Raw genomic sequence first — 14,491 nt, 5'->3', positions numbered from 1 at the left:
GGCGAAGCCCCCGGGCATGGGCGTGTACGCGTCAAGGATTCAAGGGAAAGAGCAACCAACCAACCTTGCTTGCCAGTATCAATTCATCACTTCCATCCCATCCCGACTCTCGGGCTTCTCCTTTTTTTTTCTTCCTCTTCACCAGCAGCTTGGAACCTTCATCCTTGCCCCTCGGCCTGCGCGTCTTTTCCTTACAAACCCTACTTCTTTTTAAGGGTTCGTATTTTCACGCTGCGAATTAGCAGGCGGATCCTTCATTTTCTTGCCTTTTTGTGGGCTGCGGCTACCCCGGATTGTCGACCCGAACCCCTCGACAGCCAAACAGTTGCTTGCTTGGTTGCTTGGCTTGGGCGGCCTGCCGACCTACACACCTATTTGTGGCCTCCTGGGTCCCTGATCAGCTGATGATCCATCCCCTTTGCAGACCAACGCTACAGATAGAGCTGCGACCTCTTCCCAGCTTCCCACGTCCCCGCCGATCTCTCCCAAGCTTTTGCGCCTCAACGAACCTCGACTTTTTGGATAACCTCGCGCCGCGCACCCGTTGCTGAAACCGACCCGTCTCTTGCCGTGCTCTACTCCCGTTGTACCATGGCTCTCTCCGTTGCTTGAATCTTGGCTCCCGGCGGCGCTTTCACGATGCGATAGACTCCCCCTCCTTTGTCTCCAACTGCTTCCACTCGTTCGCTCGATACGCTGTACGACGCCGCCTCAGCACAAAGATTCGCCCGACGCTCTGCACAACCGTTTCCGTTGCCGCTTCGACAACGCCTTTGTGTTGCCGCATTTAACGGCTAGACGGCTTCCTGCAGTTTCTCGATTTCACATACCCTCGACGCAACCACTCCCCGCGCCGACCCCATGATGTCCTCGGCCGTCAGGCCCGCTTCAGAAGTGTCTATCTCGGCCGTCGGCACCGCCACCATGGCTCCCACTACGCTGCCGCCGTTGACATTCAATGACCCTGGCGACCTTCGAATCGTCCTCGTACCAACCTCTGACGATGGTGACACCGTTTCAGAACACCCACCCTCGGTGGTTAACCACCGATTTTCGACCGATAGCTACAGGTCCTACAAGGCACCAAACCAAGACATCCCGACACACCCCGTCCCGGCCATGCAAGAAGCCTTTGCCGAGTCTTTGGACGAAGTCACCAGTGGTGGCGATGGGCCCGGTAAACCCAAACTAAGAGACCTCGACGCAACGGGGCGTCGAGCGAGGCTACTTGAGCAAGACGCCGAGGATGAGCCTTACGATACGACATGGCGTTATCGGCCGGGTCAGCAGCAGCACGAAATGTACAAGCTCATTTCGCAAATCACGTTTGGCGTCTACCTCCTTCTCAACAGCCTGGCTGCCGACAATGGACAGGTCGTGACGATTCTTCAGGGGCATATCGATGAGGTGGACGAGTTTCTTGAGGTGATGCTTGAGGACTTTGCCCAGGCCCACAAGGACCTCACAGAGCGTATTGCTCATCTCCAACTCCCCATGGCCAACAGGCAGGCTTTTGAGGGTATGCTCGAGGATCGCAACTTTCGAGCCCAGATTCTGTCAGGGAACGAGAAGATTGACCACATTCTTGCCCGGACCAACGCCGCCATGAAGCAGTGGGACGACGATATCGATGCTGGCCTCCGATCGAGCGAGGCTTTCATGGAATGGCTCAATGAGCAGAAGGACACCAAGTGGCCAGACTCTGAACCAGATCTGAACAGCATTTTTCTAGCCATGAAGGGCAATGCCGACGGCTGGCTCAACGCCTTTGACGAATTGAACAATCAAGCGCAGGATCTAAACGGCTTGATCATTAAACTCATGACCATTGTGGCAGAGATGGAAAAGACGGCCGGCGAGATCAGCCGTAAAACTTGGGTATGTTGATCGTTGACATTCGCCAGCACCAAGGCTAACAATCTACAGGCAACCATTCCACCCTTTTCCTTGCCCGTGAATGCACCTCGCGAATCAACAGCAAGCTCCTCCTCACCGTCGATCAAGTCGGATCCCAAGTCCACACCTGTGGCTAGCATTCGCAGCTCCAAGTCGACTACAACCCTCCCGGCTGCCAGCCTCAAACCTAAAGACCCCGAAGTCAATACTCTTAACGACGTCAGCACTCTTAGTGACTTCCCTCTGCCAGGGGCAGCTCCTTTGCTGCCACCAACTCGGTTCACCCCTCGTCCGTCACCGAACCTCAGTACCTCATCCTCATCTTCTGGGCCTAATCTCAGCGCTTCGTCACCCGCATCGTCTGGTGCTACCACCCCCAAGGCGTCTGTCACAGAGGAAAAGCAGGAGGAACCCGAAACTGGTGATGGTCTTGGCGGACTTGACGATGGACCGTTGTTCATCCTTCAGCCACGAACCTACACGCCGCAACCGCCTGCCTCACCCGTGGCTAAGAGCCCTGAATCACCCAAAATCGAAGAACAAATCCAAAGGCACACTCTTACACAGTCTGTCCGGGAATCAGTAGGATTGGAGAAGAGGACATCTTTACGGCAGCGTGTGTCTCAGAAAACAACACCGCCCGTCTCTATCCAAATTCCTCCAAGGAACACTATCGAGATACAATCATCGCTGCGGCCATCTCCTGGAGGCATAACGCCACGAACCTCGAAATCGCAAGCTCCCGACTACTCACATGCTTCAGATCTTGAAGCTTACCAGCCTCACCGTCTTCCTCGAGCCACCTCACACGCAGACTTTGGGGCTCCTGTGCGTCCTCTCATGCCCTCGCCTCATTCCGAACACCACCAATTTTATCACAACACGATTCCTGTCCGTGCATCACCCCACTCTCCCCTGCAGCAGAGGCCGCATACTGCAGGTCCGGCCGATCAGTACCATCAATCGGGATATTTCCCTGGCCACCAACGCAACCAGCCATCTCGAATGGGTGCCATGAGCACGCTAAGCAGTGTGACAACGGCTACTTATGACGATGCTGCTACCGTGACATCGCGGGCTACAACCCAAGCTGGAGGCAAGCGGGTTAAGAAGAAGAAGAGTGCCTTTGGGTGGCTCAAGAAGGCGTTTAGCATGGACGAGGACGAAAAGGCAGAGTATGAGGCACGCAGAGCCATGCAGTACCGCGACAACTACTACGATGGGCACAGCCCCAAGTTCTTGGACGGAAGGAGAATTCGATAACTCGCTGGGAGCGAGTGTCTCTTGGAAACATACCTATACTTACCTACCTACCTATTGGGCCTAACATGCCGCCCGTTTCACGCAAAGTCGTTTTTGCGAATTGATACCCGGCGACAGCCATCGCCTGATTTTGCAACATCAGCCATCATCTCATTATCATCATCTTGGATCTACCCTCCATCACATTTACAAATCACATCTCAACATGCCTGACGGCATAGGATACTTGGCCTTCTTAGGCATTCACTTATGGATGCCACGAGTTCTGGGAACAGTCATTGTTCTTCCTTCCCCATCTACCTAGCATATCATCTTGGTCAGCTGGCACTGGAGGCGTTTCTGGCTTGGGTTCTGCGGTAGCCGACGTTGTTAATCTACTATGGCAATCTTGTTTGTATGGACTGGATTAGCTGAATACTCTTTGGATTGGACACTTGGGGTGATGCTGGACAGTAGGCAGCTATGTAGTGAAGCCCCAACATGGGGAAATTATGACATTGAATGCAGGGACTGCCTGCGAAAGTATGTAATGAGTGCGACCATGACAGCATGGCCATGGCTGGAAAGAGTGATATCCGATGTCTAAAGATGCACCCGGCTTGCTTCATTTCTGTCGTCTTGTGGGTGCGATTGAGGATGGAAATATGTACATGAAATGCACGCATTGAATATAGACCAAGGGACATGATATACATGGCAAGGCATGGATACCATCACTCGCTGAATCCATAGCTCTTAACCCGGCTAAAGAAGAAGGGCTTATCGTTCTTCAAGCCAAACTCGCCCCAGTCATCCGTCAACTTGTTATAACTGTAGAAACCGCGCCAGATGAGCTTGTTGTTGCGGGCGCCTTTACCGGCGCTCCGCATCGACAGGTCCATGCGGTACATGTACTTGGAGCCAACACCCTCGGTCTCGACAAAGACGTCACCCTCCGGGTCGCGGTCCCGGTCATGCGGGCCGGCGGCGATGGTGGGGCGATCCATGACCGAGGGGTCGTCCCGGTCCGCGGCGGAGGACAAACGCCACCGGCCGCGCAAGGCGAGGGCCATGACGGCCGAGGGGAGGTGGGGATGCGCAACGTCGCGGTGCAGGTGCAGGTCCTCACGGGTGAGGTGGTGGACGACGTCAGAGGGCTCGGCGGTGGTGAGCAAACTGATGAGGGTGCCGTCACGGAAGAAGCGGAGGTAGCGGTAGTAAGTGACGATGTGGATGGGACTGCCCCAGTATGTCTGGTTGGTAGAAATTTGACCGGTGCGGACGTAGTTGACGGTGCTGATGTAGCAGCCGTTGAAGCGGATGCGCGGTCGTGAGCGGAAGAGGTTCTTCCAAGTTGGGTAGACAGAGGGTGTGAGGGACTCTGTAAAGGCGAGGTTGTCGGCATGTCGTCGTTGAGCTATCTCGGCAGGACTTATGACGACACCATCGACAATCTCAATGTCGTCTTGCTCCTCTTCTGGGAGGTCATCCCACTCAATGCCCCTTTCGAAGCGGTACAGCATGGCGCTGAAGCCAACCTCTGAACCCATAGCAACTCGGCGCCAGATGCGCTGCTCAGTTGCTACGAGATAAGCTAGCCGCTTGCAGACCCTGGATAGGCGGGCAAAGTCGCCAACGTCGTCGATGGCCACATCACGGAGGATGTGGACGAGAATCTCATCAGGGAGATCAGCCAGGGGGCATGGCGGCTGGGGCATGCCCTCCACAGGAGGCGGTTGAGGCTCGATCTTGAGGCCGGAGAAGCTGGCGATAAGCTCACCGATGGGCAATGGCTTTACTTCTTCGGCTTCATCAGCCTTGGGTTGTGATGTAGTGGCGGTAGCTGCCCTGGTAGCTGTTGGTGAGGTTGGCCTTGGCGCCGCCTTTTGTGGGAAGTGCTTCTCTCGATATCTCCGATCAACACCATTGTCAAGCTGCAAAAGTTAGCACTAATTCATCTCCAAAAGACAGAAGACAAACCCGATAAGCCTTTCGGTACAGCTTTAGACTATCGCCCATGTTTCCCTGAGCCTCCTTGTGCATAGCCTCCTCATAATGATCAAGAGCCGAAACGAGCTTCTTCCCTGAGCGTCCATGATGCACCTCACCCACAGGACGGCTGCTCAAAGTCGGCGACTCAGGCGCAGGCTCATCAAAAGATTGACCCTGGAGGTAATCATCGTCGTTATCGTCAGCCCCCGCAGGAGGAGGAGCATGCCTGTGCGACACAGGAGGTCCGTGGTGAGGCCGCCGCGAGGGTCCAGCTGTAGACTGCTGCTCGTCGTCGTGGTCCTCGTTTCTAGTCCTGAGATCAGAGATCCACTGCTGGCGGAACGACTCTAGCTCCGAGTTGAGCTCTTGATCGTTGGAGGAAGTCATGATGAGGAGATGTGTTTTGTCCGATATGTCCGAAAGGTGATTTGCAAAGCGGTGTCTACAAAGGATTCATGATTACGTATACAACTTATAGATGAAGAGCTTCAAGCGGTGAAGCGTTTAATTTGATTTCGATATGAGTTGCCGCTTGACTCAGAAGGGGAGGAAATCAATTGATGCAGGGGGTAAGAAGAGAGTAATTGCTTAGGTGTGATAACGTCTAGACTTGATGGATGATGCAAAGAGTATCGGATCTAGAGGATTGGTCAGGAGGATGAACAGGGATCTTGGCCGGATGCAGTTCGCCGCAAGAGTCATCAATTGACGGTGGACGGATTGGGACTAGGTCGAGTTCGAACGGATCGGAAAAAGAGGGTCCGTTGGAAACGTGTTGAACGGTACAACAACCACCTCGAGGGGGGTTAAATTTGCAGTGTAATCACAGAGCCGCAATGCCTTCCAGAATCGTTCCGAGGGGGGCTCAAGTTGCGTGCAGGCGAACCACGATCGAACCACTCGGTCAATGTACCTACGCAATGAAAGTGGTGCTGAAAAGTACAAATGATTGCCTTGTTACGCAGAGCCGCATCGAGATCAAGGGATGGCGAGTACCTAGGCAGCGAAAATAGTGCTGAAAGGTACAACAATCGTCTCGAGGGGATTAAAGTTGCAGTGAAAGCCGCGGGCGAACCATGGCGAACCATCGAGGGAAACCCTCTCTATATAAGACCTTCCCCTACTGTCGATGTGGCAGCCTCCACGGATAGTAAATATAGGCTGACCTGACTGAAGTCGAATAATAAGTGTCCCATCTAGACAGTTGACAAATGAGGCCATGATAGATCCCGCAACAGTCTATAAATTTGCCATTTGGTCTGCCTTGTTAATTATCGCCATGGATTTGCATTCCAAAATGTCTCTGCAAGGAACAAGACTGGCATCGCTCGACTGTACGGGCATGAGAAGGGCTTTGCCGCTTTCCCGCGGACATAACACTCGTCGAGAATGAGGTAGTCTAGCTTTGTCGCCTGGGCTTGCGACCTTACGAAGCCATCTGCTCAAAGCTCTTGGGCATCATGCCATAGTCCCAGACAGCGGCGGGGCCGACCATCTCCATTGAACAGTCCCCACACAGGGTTAGCCATGATATTGGTGGCATGATGGCCTCACCCTCGCGACGACAATCTGAGCGTACGGCTCCAGTCATCTGGGACGAGTGTCCACCCTGGTACGACGACCCATGAAGGCGCATGCAAAGGAACTATTTCCCCTTGTGGTTTCACTCTGCTTTCAACTCCAAAGCCATAGCAACCCTTCGGTCATTTGGGCAGAGTACTACTTCAACAAGTGTGAAAAGCAAGGAGCTACCTATGCACTGTGGTAATGCCCAGCGGAGGTTTCGATAAGACACAGAGGGGAACAGTGATTGGATAACTGGGGAAGAGGAGATGAGCTGAGCCATCTGGACTGATTATCTTATCCATCAAAGAGCTCGGCGACCCTTTTGACCTCTTGACCCAATGTGGGCTTCACCAAGCCAATCAGATTGCAAAGTGACATCATGCCGGAAACCCGCGGCTCTTTGTCCAAGCGGCAGCTCAAGCAACAGCTGGCATCGATTGGATCCAATGGAGCTCTGGCGGGCAATCGCAAGAGGGCGCGTCCACTAACTCCGCTGGTAGACGCTCACACTGTACGTACCTGCGTGCGTTTTGAGGTGAAAAATGTCCATCGATTCGTCGCCGAGGCTCCGAACCCCGGCGCGTGCAAAAAGCCGGGGGGCGATGTCGCAGTTTTTTTTCCCTCGTCGTCATTAATAAACAAAGAAGAAGAAAAAAAAAAAAGAAACGGTAGAAAATCGCGACAATTTTTGACGGAAACAGCAGAGAAGCCAATGCGTAGATTATCTCCACCTTGAAGCTATTCGACTTAGTTGGAGCATTCTCCCAAGAGACGATACTAGCCGACAGCCCGACCGATTCTCCTCCGACCGGCCTCGGGGTTTTCCTCCGGATATTGGAGTCCTTTTTCTCCTCACCTTTACCCCCTTGAGCTCTGGCGTTCCAGGCAGATACAAAAAGGTGACGGAAGAGGCTGCTTTTATTACGGCTGCAGTAATTAACGGCTGGGAGCTTCGGTCTTGTTCCACCGACCGATGCCTTCGAAGCCCTTGAATCGATCGCCACTTGCTACTAAGACAAGACCTCTCCACCAAAAAAGCACTACTCAACCGAGTCATCGTCATCGACGCCTCAGGTCTTTACTCTAAACTTGCTCCTTCAACTATCCATCTGATTTCTTGAATCTCTTTGTCTTTTTTCATCATATTCCGGCAAACCATGAACCAGACCTTCTAAGCCTTAACAAGAGACACCCCCGGCTTCCCACAATGGCCCCTGTCGGAGCAAATCGTTCCGGCGGCTTCGACCACCACCACCACGATAACCAGCACCACCACCACCAGAGCCCGCTCCAGGCCGACGACGACTTTTCCCTCGCACACATGATTGATACGGAGCCCAACGGCCCCGACAATGGGGGCTCGCCGTCTGCTGTTGGCGCTGGCGCTCGAGGTCCCGGCAATAACGACGTCGTCGACATTACGGCTGGGCAAAAGATGGTGTCGGCCATGTCGGGAAGCCTTCTAACTTCGCTACTCGGTACGCCTCGCTGCCTACAGATACAATCAACTGCGATCTAACAATTTCTAGTCACCCCCCTCGACGTCGTCCGCGTGCGCCTCCAATCCCAAAAAGCCCCCGTCTCGACCGTCGACTTCTCCAAGCTCGCCATCACAACCTCGTCCCTCACGCCCGCCCAGACCGCCGAGCTCGGAATCACATCCTGCTGCCGCGAGGTCTTCTTCTCAGGCGGCAACGCCGAGTTTTGCCTTGCCGCCCCGCGCATCGAGGGCATCGCAGCCGCTCCCCCAGCCGCCGAGTGCGCGGTCGAGGAGGTCCAGCGCCGAACTTTCAGCACAACTTTTGACGGCTTGCGCAAGATCGCCCGTAATGAGGGCATCACCACTCTGTGGAGGGGCTTGTCGCCCACACTCGTTATGGCCATTCCCTCGAATATCATATACTTTACTGGCTACGATTGGTTGCGGTACAATCACAGTAGTCCATTTTCGCGATTCTCGGATGCGACCGCTCCCTTGACAGCTGGATCAGCAGCCCGTGTGCTTGCGGCGACAGCTGTCGGCCCCATCGAGCTGATACGTACGCGGATGCAGGCTGCTTCTGGAACTAGCACGACAAATCACCTGGTGGAGACGTTCCAAGGTGTCAAGGAGATGGTGGGCACGCATGGGTATACTTCGCTGTGGAGGGGTCTTACCTTGACCCTCTGGCGAGACGTTCCCTTTTCAGGATTATACTGGTTTGGATACGAGTCTATTCGGTCGAGGCTGACTGACCTTCGGGAACAACGTCATGGCCATGCGCTGTCGCTCGAGGATGATCTGTCTGAGGCGCGGAGAAGGTCGCAGAGCCACGAGAACCACACCGAGACGTTTGTGGATGCCTTTACAGCTGGCGCCATGTCGGGGGCTTTCGCCTCGTTCGTCACGACGCCTTTCGACGTTGGCAAGACACGGACACAGATCTACCAGGACAGCTCCCGCAACGCCGCCGAGACCGTCACCAGCAGCACCGTGGCCCAAGCCCCAGAGGAGCGCAATATGGTGCGCTTCCTATGGCACATCTTCAAGACCGAAGGCGCCTCTGGTCTCTGGAAGGGATGGATCCCGCGAACGCTCAAGGTAGCCCCCGCATGCGCCATCATGATCAGCAGCTACGAGGTGGGCAAGCGAGCATTCCGGGGCGTCAACGAACGAGCACAACTCCAGAAGGAAGCAGGCCGTTCGTAAAGAAGAAAAAGGAGATTTGTATAGATTATTGTTTTTGGCGTTTGGAGGGGGCAGGCAATTAAAAGGGGGAGGGGGGAATGGACACTCTTCTCCTGAATGCGCTTTTTTGACTTTTTATGAGCGACAATGAATTTAGACGATGGAGTATCATGGCTATTAAATACCTCGGAGAGTTAAAGTAGAGTAATTGTAAGAGTATAAGAGACATGTGTTACGTATAATCCCATGGACCAGAGTGATCCAACCCTATAGCGCAACATCGTGTGTATCAACTTGTGCGCTGACAGATATGACGTCGGCAATTTATTTGGTAGAGAAGGTATTAGGTAGAGCTCTTTCTTCTTGGCATACGTGAATATATGTAGTAGATTTATAGATGGATGAATTGTAAGTGATCATTCTAGCGATCAAAATGATTGTTCAACAATTCAACCGTCGCCAATTTGTGCGTGATATTTAGTTAACGAGGCCGCGATAGTTCTTGGGCGGAAAAGTGGGACTTGAAGACTTTCACCTCGAGCATTTTGAAGCGATAGAACTGGGAGTTTAACGGATATCGATTGACGAGATATTGAAGGCAAGTCACAAATTCCTACAGTTTATACCAAAGGCAATAAGAAGGGCGTATCTGACGTCCCTTCTATTACCCCATTCACTGGCTCACTCACCCGACCTCAACTCATCCTCACCTTTACTTACACTCCTCACAGACACCATGTACTCCCTCACCTGCGCCGACGGCCTCTCCTTCGGCTCCGACGTCTACGTCCTAGACATCCATCGCACCTCTGCTGGCCTCGCCTCCATCGCCTCGGACCAGCACCTCTCCCTGCTGGATCCAACCCGCCTCTCTGCTGGTCCTCTGCGTCGTCTGCCAACTGAGCACGGCAACTTGAACTGCCTGCGGGTGTTTGATGCCAACGCTTCCCTTGTTTGCACGGCTGGTGAGAATGGAACTGTTGGCGTGTGGGATCTGAGGCAGGGTGCGAGAGTGGCCCAGTTTCAAGGTGAGTCTTTGGATGTCTTGATACAGTGTATACATACTAACCTTTTCCCCAGCCAGCCAAACTCCTATTCTATCCATGGCATGCAGTCAAGACACAAAGACAATCGCCGTAGGAACCGAACTACAAAACCATACCGCTTCAATCCATCTCTGGTACCATCCCCTCACCCTCAAGCCCATCACAAAGCTAACACAGCTCAGGGACGTCCGCTCAACCCCATCACAAAAAGCCCACTACCAAGAAGTCCACAGCGACGACGTGACAGACCTATCCTTCAACCCCTCAAACCCGGCAATCCTCCTCTCTGGCTCCACAGACGGCCTCGTCAACGTCTACGACACACGCATCGCGGAAGAAGAGGACCTCACGCTGCAGACGTGCAACGCTGACGCTTCGGTGCACCGTGCTGCGTGGCTTTCGGCTACAGAGGTTGCGGCTCTGTCGCATGATGAGCGTTGTGCGCTGTATGATGTGAGCGAGGAGCGCACGAATGGTGATGCTGTGCAGGATTTTGGCGATATGAGGACTGTTCTTGGGTGTCAGTATGTCGCTGATATTACGCCCAAGATGGATGGAAGCGGTGCCATCCTTGGTGCTGGAGCTCAGGAGTAAGTCATCCACTACCCCCTTTAAACGATGAGTGCTAACGTGGTTCAGTAAGCAAGCATTCGAGCTTGTCTTCCTCGCCAAGAACCCAAGTGGCGAGGGCTGGGCTTTGGATCGGGAAAACAGCGTCGGTCTTCCTGGCGCTCACGGCGACGAGATTGTGCGATCGTTCTGCTTCTTTGACGAGGAGCATGTGGTGTACACGGCCGGTGAGGATGGCAATGTCAAGGCGTGGAGACCAGGAAATTAATAGGATGCGGATGATGAAATGCTGGTAAAGTAAAAATAAAAAGGCTGGTTTGGTATTGTCGCGAGTATTGCGTTTTATGTACCTCAACACCAAAAATTCCCTATCGCGCATGCATCACCAGCTTCACATCCCACCACCAACCACCAGCCCAAAAACCTCCCCCAACACCACCATCAAGCCTCAAAAAATACAAAAACATATCGCACAAGGTCTACAGTAGCGTAGCCATTTGGGAAAAATGGCAAAAAGGTACGTTGGCCAGTGCCGCCCCCCATTGGGCCCATGGGACCGGATGGACTCGAACATACCCCCCACCAGTCATTGGGAAAACCGGCGGTCTGTAGCTGCAGCTACCGCCATACCGTAAAACCTCTTGGCAGTTTACATTAGATGCGTTTGGTATTGGGGGGTATAAGGCTTTGGTCGGGAGGTGGCTAGCGGGCAGTGCCAGGGGACCGTCAGCTTTTTTTCCAGAGCAGTGCCAGGCGGCAGACTCACCTAATCCCTAGCAGCGCAGTTCTTGAAAGGCTGATGACCTGCTTTAGACTCCTCTGCTGTCTCCTTACAGCTTCTCAGCCAAACTTGTCATGCTTGCTCTTCACCTTCAACTCCAACAACCGTTCATGATAATCACCCTCCCTCCTCGCCCTCTTCAGCTTCCGCACCTCATCCTCGTCCAACCTCCTCCCAGCTGCCTCCTCCAGCTCCCGCCGGCTGATCTTGGCAAGCGCCTTCTCCTCCTTTGACGCGCGCAGCTTGGGCTTGAAGCGCGCCTGCATTCTTATCCGGAAAGTCGTGTTGAACGAGATGACGTCGGCGTCTCCGCGGACCTCAGCGGCTGCAGCTTTGCCAGACTTGGATGGCTTGGTGCTGGGCTTTATGGTCAGGAGGGTATCTCGAAGCGTCTGGAGCTGAAATGTTCCTGGTGTGTCTGCCGTTGGGATGACGTTGAAGGACTCGAGGGGTGATACTGCTTCTGATGTCGCTGACAGCAATCCGATTTTGTCGCAAGAGAGATACCTATCACGCCGTGTAAGTAAAGTGCCTTCTTTGTAAACTGGTAGCAATAACTCACTTCCCATGATGTCCCTTGAACCGAAAGCTCTCGGTCCCAGAAACACGATTCGCGACCCAAACCTGTCGCACATCATGAGGCTCAGCCGTCGCCGGGTTCCCATCAACAATATTCTCGATCGGTAGCGTAAACACCGTTCCTGAAGGATCGCAAGCCAGCGCAGAAGGTGTATCCGTCGGGAGCACAATCATGACAGGCCCCACGACGTCCCCCGTGGCCTCGGCCGACACCCAGCTATCATCACCCTCTACCTCGTCCTCAGTCTTCTTTTGTACATCCGACGGTCCGGCCTCGATGTCGTTGCGAGCGGCCTTTTCGGCATCTGTGCGCTTGCGCTTCTTCGTCTTCTTGTCGCCCTTGAAGGTCAATGGCTTGACCATGATGAGATAACAATGTCGTACTCGGCGGTTGGCGTCGGAGGTTGATTTGGGTGGTGAGGCTCTGCGACTGCGATACGATGCTAGACGCGCGCTCGGGAGGCGGCGAGCTCCACATGGAGGATTGTCGCTTTGGGAAGGTGAATTTTTACGTAAGCCCACCTCCCCGCAACTTTGCATCTGCCGGTGATTGCTTGGAACAAGTATATATAGAAACTGGGGTGTCTACATGTAAATTGATTCTTAATTATATCTCATATCGATTTTGAGTTGGAAGTTGAATATCGTCTTGTCCATCATGGCCTCTCAAGCAAAAGCTGTCACTGTCTCACTCCAGGATCTCAAGGATGGTATGCACCCCTCCAACTCATGATGGCTCTTATCCGCCCTCATGATAGAACTGACACGAGTAAAAGGCAACATTCCCTTTGAGACCCTGCAACAAGCTTTTGGCCCAGACTCTCTTGGGATCCTCGTCGTCAAGGATGTCCCCCAAGAATTCCCTGAACTTAGACACCAGGCCCTCTCTTACGCCTCATATCTCGGCAACCTCCCCAAGGATGAGCTCGGTAAGATAAGAACCACAACTCTTCAACCCATTCTAATTCTTCATAGAAAAGCTTGAGAACTCCCGCTCAAAGTATCTGACCGGTTGGTCCCTCGGAAAGGAGACCCTCAAGAACGGCCAGGTCGACACCTTCAAGGGCTCCTACTATGCCAACTGTGCCTTCTACGTCGACCCTACCCTCGAGTGCGCCATCCCAACCTCCGAGTTCTCCATCGACACCTTTCCCGAATATCTTGCCCCCAATGTCTGGCCTCGGGAGGAGATCCTTCCGGGATTCAAGCCCTCCGTGACGACCCTGTGCCGTCTCATCATTGATGTTGCTGTTCTTGTCGCTCGTGCTTGTGATCGCTTCGCCCAGCAGGACATCCCCGGATACCCCAAGGGCTATCTTGAGCATGTTGTGAGCACGTCGAGCACCACTAAGGCACGTCTGCTGCATTATTACCCCCAAGAGGCAGACCCCGCCGCCAATGAAGGCGACGAGGATGATTGGTGTGCCACTCACCTCGACCACGGCTGCTTGACTGGTCTTACATCTGCAATGTTCATCGACGAGCAAAAGACCAGCCCTGCTGTCCCCGAGGGGACGAGCCTAAACGGCGCCTCCCTGCCTCCCCTCGAGGAACTCCCTTCATCCCCTGACTCCTCCGCTGGGCTGTATATCAAGTCACGCACTGGCGAGACTGTCCAGGTCAAGATCCCACGAGACTGCATCGCATTCCAGACGGGTGAGGCTCTCGAGCGCATCACCGCTGGCCGTTTCAAGGCCGTGCCGCACTTTGTTAGAGGCGTGAGGCCCAGTGTGAGCGACGGAAAGGTGGCGCGAAACACCCTGGCCGTCTTTACCCAGCCCAACTTGGGTGAGGAGGTGGACATTGAGCAGCACCTCACGTTTGGAGAGTTTGCTAGAGGTATTGTCAGCAAGAATACCGTGTCATAGCGATACAGTTGAGAGGCAAGAAAACAGAAAACAAGCAAAACTGATTGGTCTTGGATGTAGTTTGCATTGTCTGTACGCTAGTCACTCACTGGAGGGACGCTACTGTTCAGAGTATCCTCGTTGCACGGGATGAATGTAAAGATCGTGTTTCTAGCTATATAGATATCTATCTATAAATGCCAAGTTAAATCGTATAAAGGGGCAGTATAGTGACTGCGTTAGAAGTAAACAGTGGCATATAAAATTCCAGGGTTCTCCGGGCATGCATCAGTCTGAGCAGTGC

The 14,491-nt window shown here is 53.6% G+C and overlaps 6 protein-coding genes across 6 annotated transcripts; 4 read left to right on the top strand and 2 right to left on the bottom strand.

Moving 5' to 3' along the window:
- Positions 1–924: 924 nt before the first annotated feature.
- Positions 925–3,159, top strand: MRS44_001784 (uncharacterized protein; the record flags this gene model as incomplete). The annotated part of the gene is made up of 2 exons (XM_046278176.1): positions 925–1,878; positions 1,927–3,159. 2 exons carry the CDS (start codon positions 925–927, stop codon positions 3,157–3,159), a joined length of 2,187 nt encoding a protein of 728 aa, XP_046137936.1.
- A 713-nt stretch (positions 3,160–3,872) lies between these two features.
- Positions 3,873–5,517, bottom strand: MRS44_001783 (uncharacterized protein; the record flags this gene model as incomplete). Its single annotated transcript, XM_046284882.2, has 2 exons — positions 3,873–5,072; positions 5,119–5,517. The coding sequence occupies 2 exons, from the start codon at positions 5,515–5,517 to the stop codon at positions 3,873–3,875; spliced, it is 1,599 nt and encodes a 532-aa protein (XP_046137937.1).
- A 2,386-nt stretch (positions 5,518–7,903) lies between these two features.
- On the top strand, positions 7,904–9,385 carry MRS44_001782 (uncharacterized protein; the record flags this gene model as incomplete). The annotated part of the gene is made up of 2 exons (XM_046278177.1): positions 7,904–8,174; positions 8,226–9,385. 2 exons carry the CDS (start codon positions 7,904–7,906, stop codon positions 9,383–9,385), a joined length of 1,431 nt encoding a protein of 476 aa, XP_046137938.1.
- A 715-nt stretch (positions 9,386–10,100) lies between these two features.
- Positions 10,101–11,248, top strand: MRS44_001781 (uncharacterized protein; the record flags this gene model as incomplete). The annotated part of the gene is made up of 3 exons (XM_065623821.1): positions 10,101–10,392; positions 10,445–11,000; positions 11,050–11,248. The coding sequence occupies 3 exons, from the start codon at positions 10,101–10,103 to the stop codon at positions 11,246–11,248; spliced, it is 1,047 nt and encodes a 348-aa protein (XP_065480237.1).
- Positions 11,249–11,820: 572 nt separating this feature from the next.
- Positions 11,821–12,703, bottom strand: MRS44_001780 (uncharacterized protein; the record flags this gene model as incomplete). Its single annotated transcript, XM_046280614.2, has 2 exons — positions 11,821–12,268; positions 12,324–12,703. 2 exons carry the CDS (start codon positions 12,701–12,703, stop codon positions 11,821–11,823), a joined length of 828 nt encoding a protein of 275 aa, XP_046137940.1.
- A 295-nt stretch (positions 12,704–12,998) lies between these two features.
- Positions 12,999–14,208, top strand: MRS44_001779 (uncharacterized protein; the record flags this gene model as incomplete). Its single annotated transcript, XM_046274810.2, has 3 exons — positions 12,999–13,050; positions 13,117–13,269; positions 13,316–14,208. The coding sequence occupies 3 exons, from the start codon at positions 12,999–13,001 to the stop codon at positions 14,206–14,208; spliced, it is 1,098 nt and encodes a 365-aa protein (XP_046137941.2).
- Between the last annotated feature and the right edge of the window lie 283 nt (positions 14,209–14,491).

Source organism: Fusarium solani, assembly GCF_023522795.1.
Source record: "Fusarium solani strain SB1 chromosome Unknown bctg00000000, whole genome shotgun sequence".
Lineage (NCBI taxonomy): Eukaryota > Fungi > Ascomycota > Sordariomycetes > Hypocreales > Nectriaceae > Fusarium > Fusarium solani.
The sequence above is the reverse complement of the archived record's forward strand: the minus strand, read 5'-3'. Positions and strand labels throughout refer to the sequence as shown.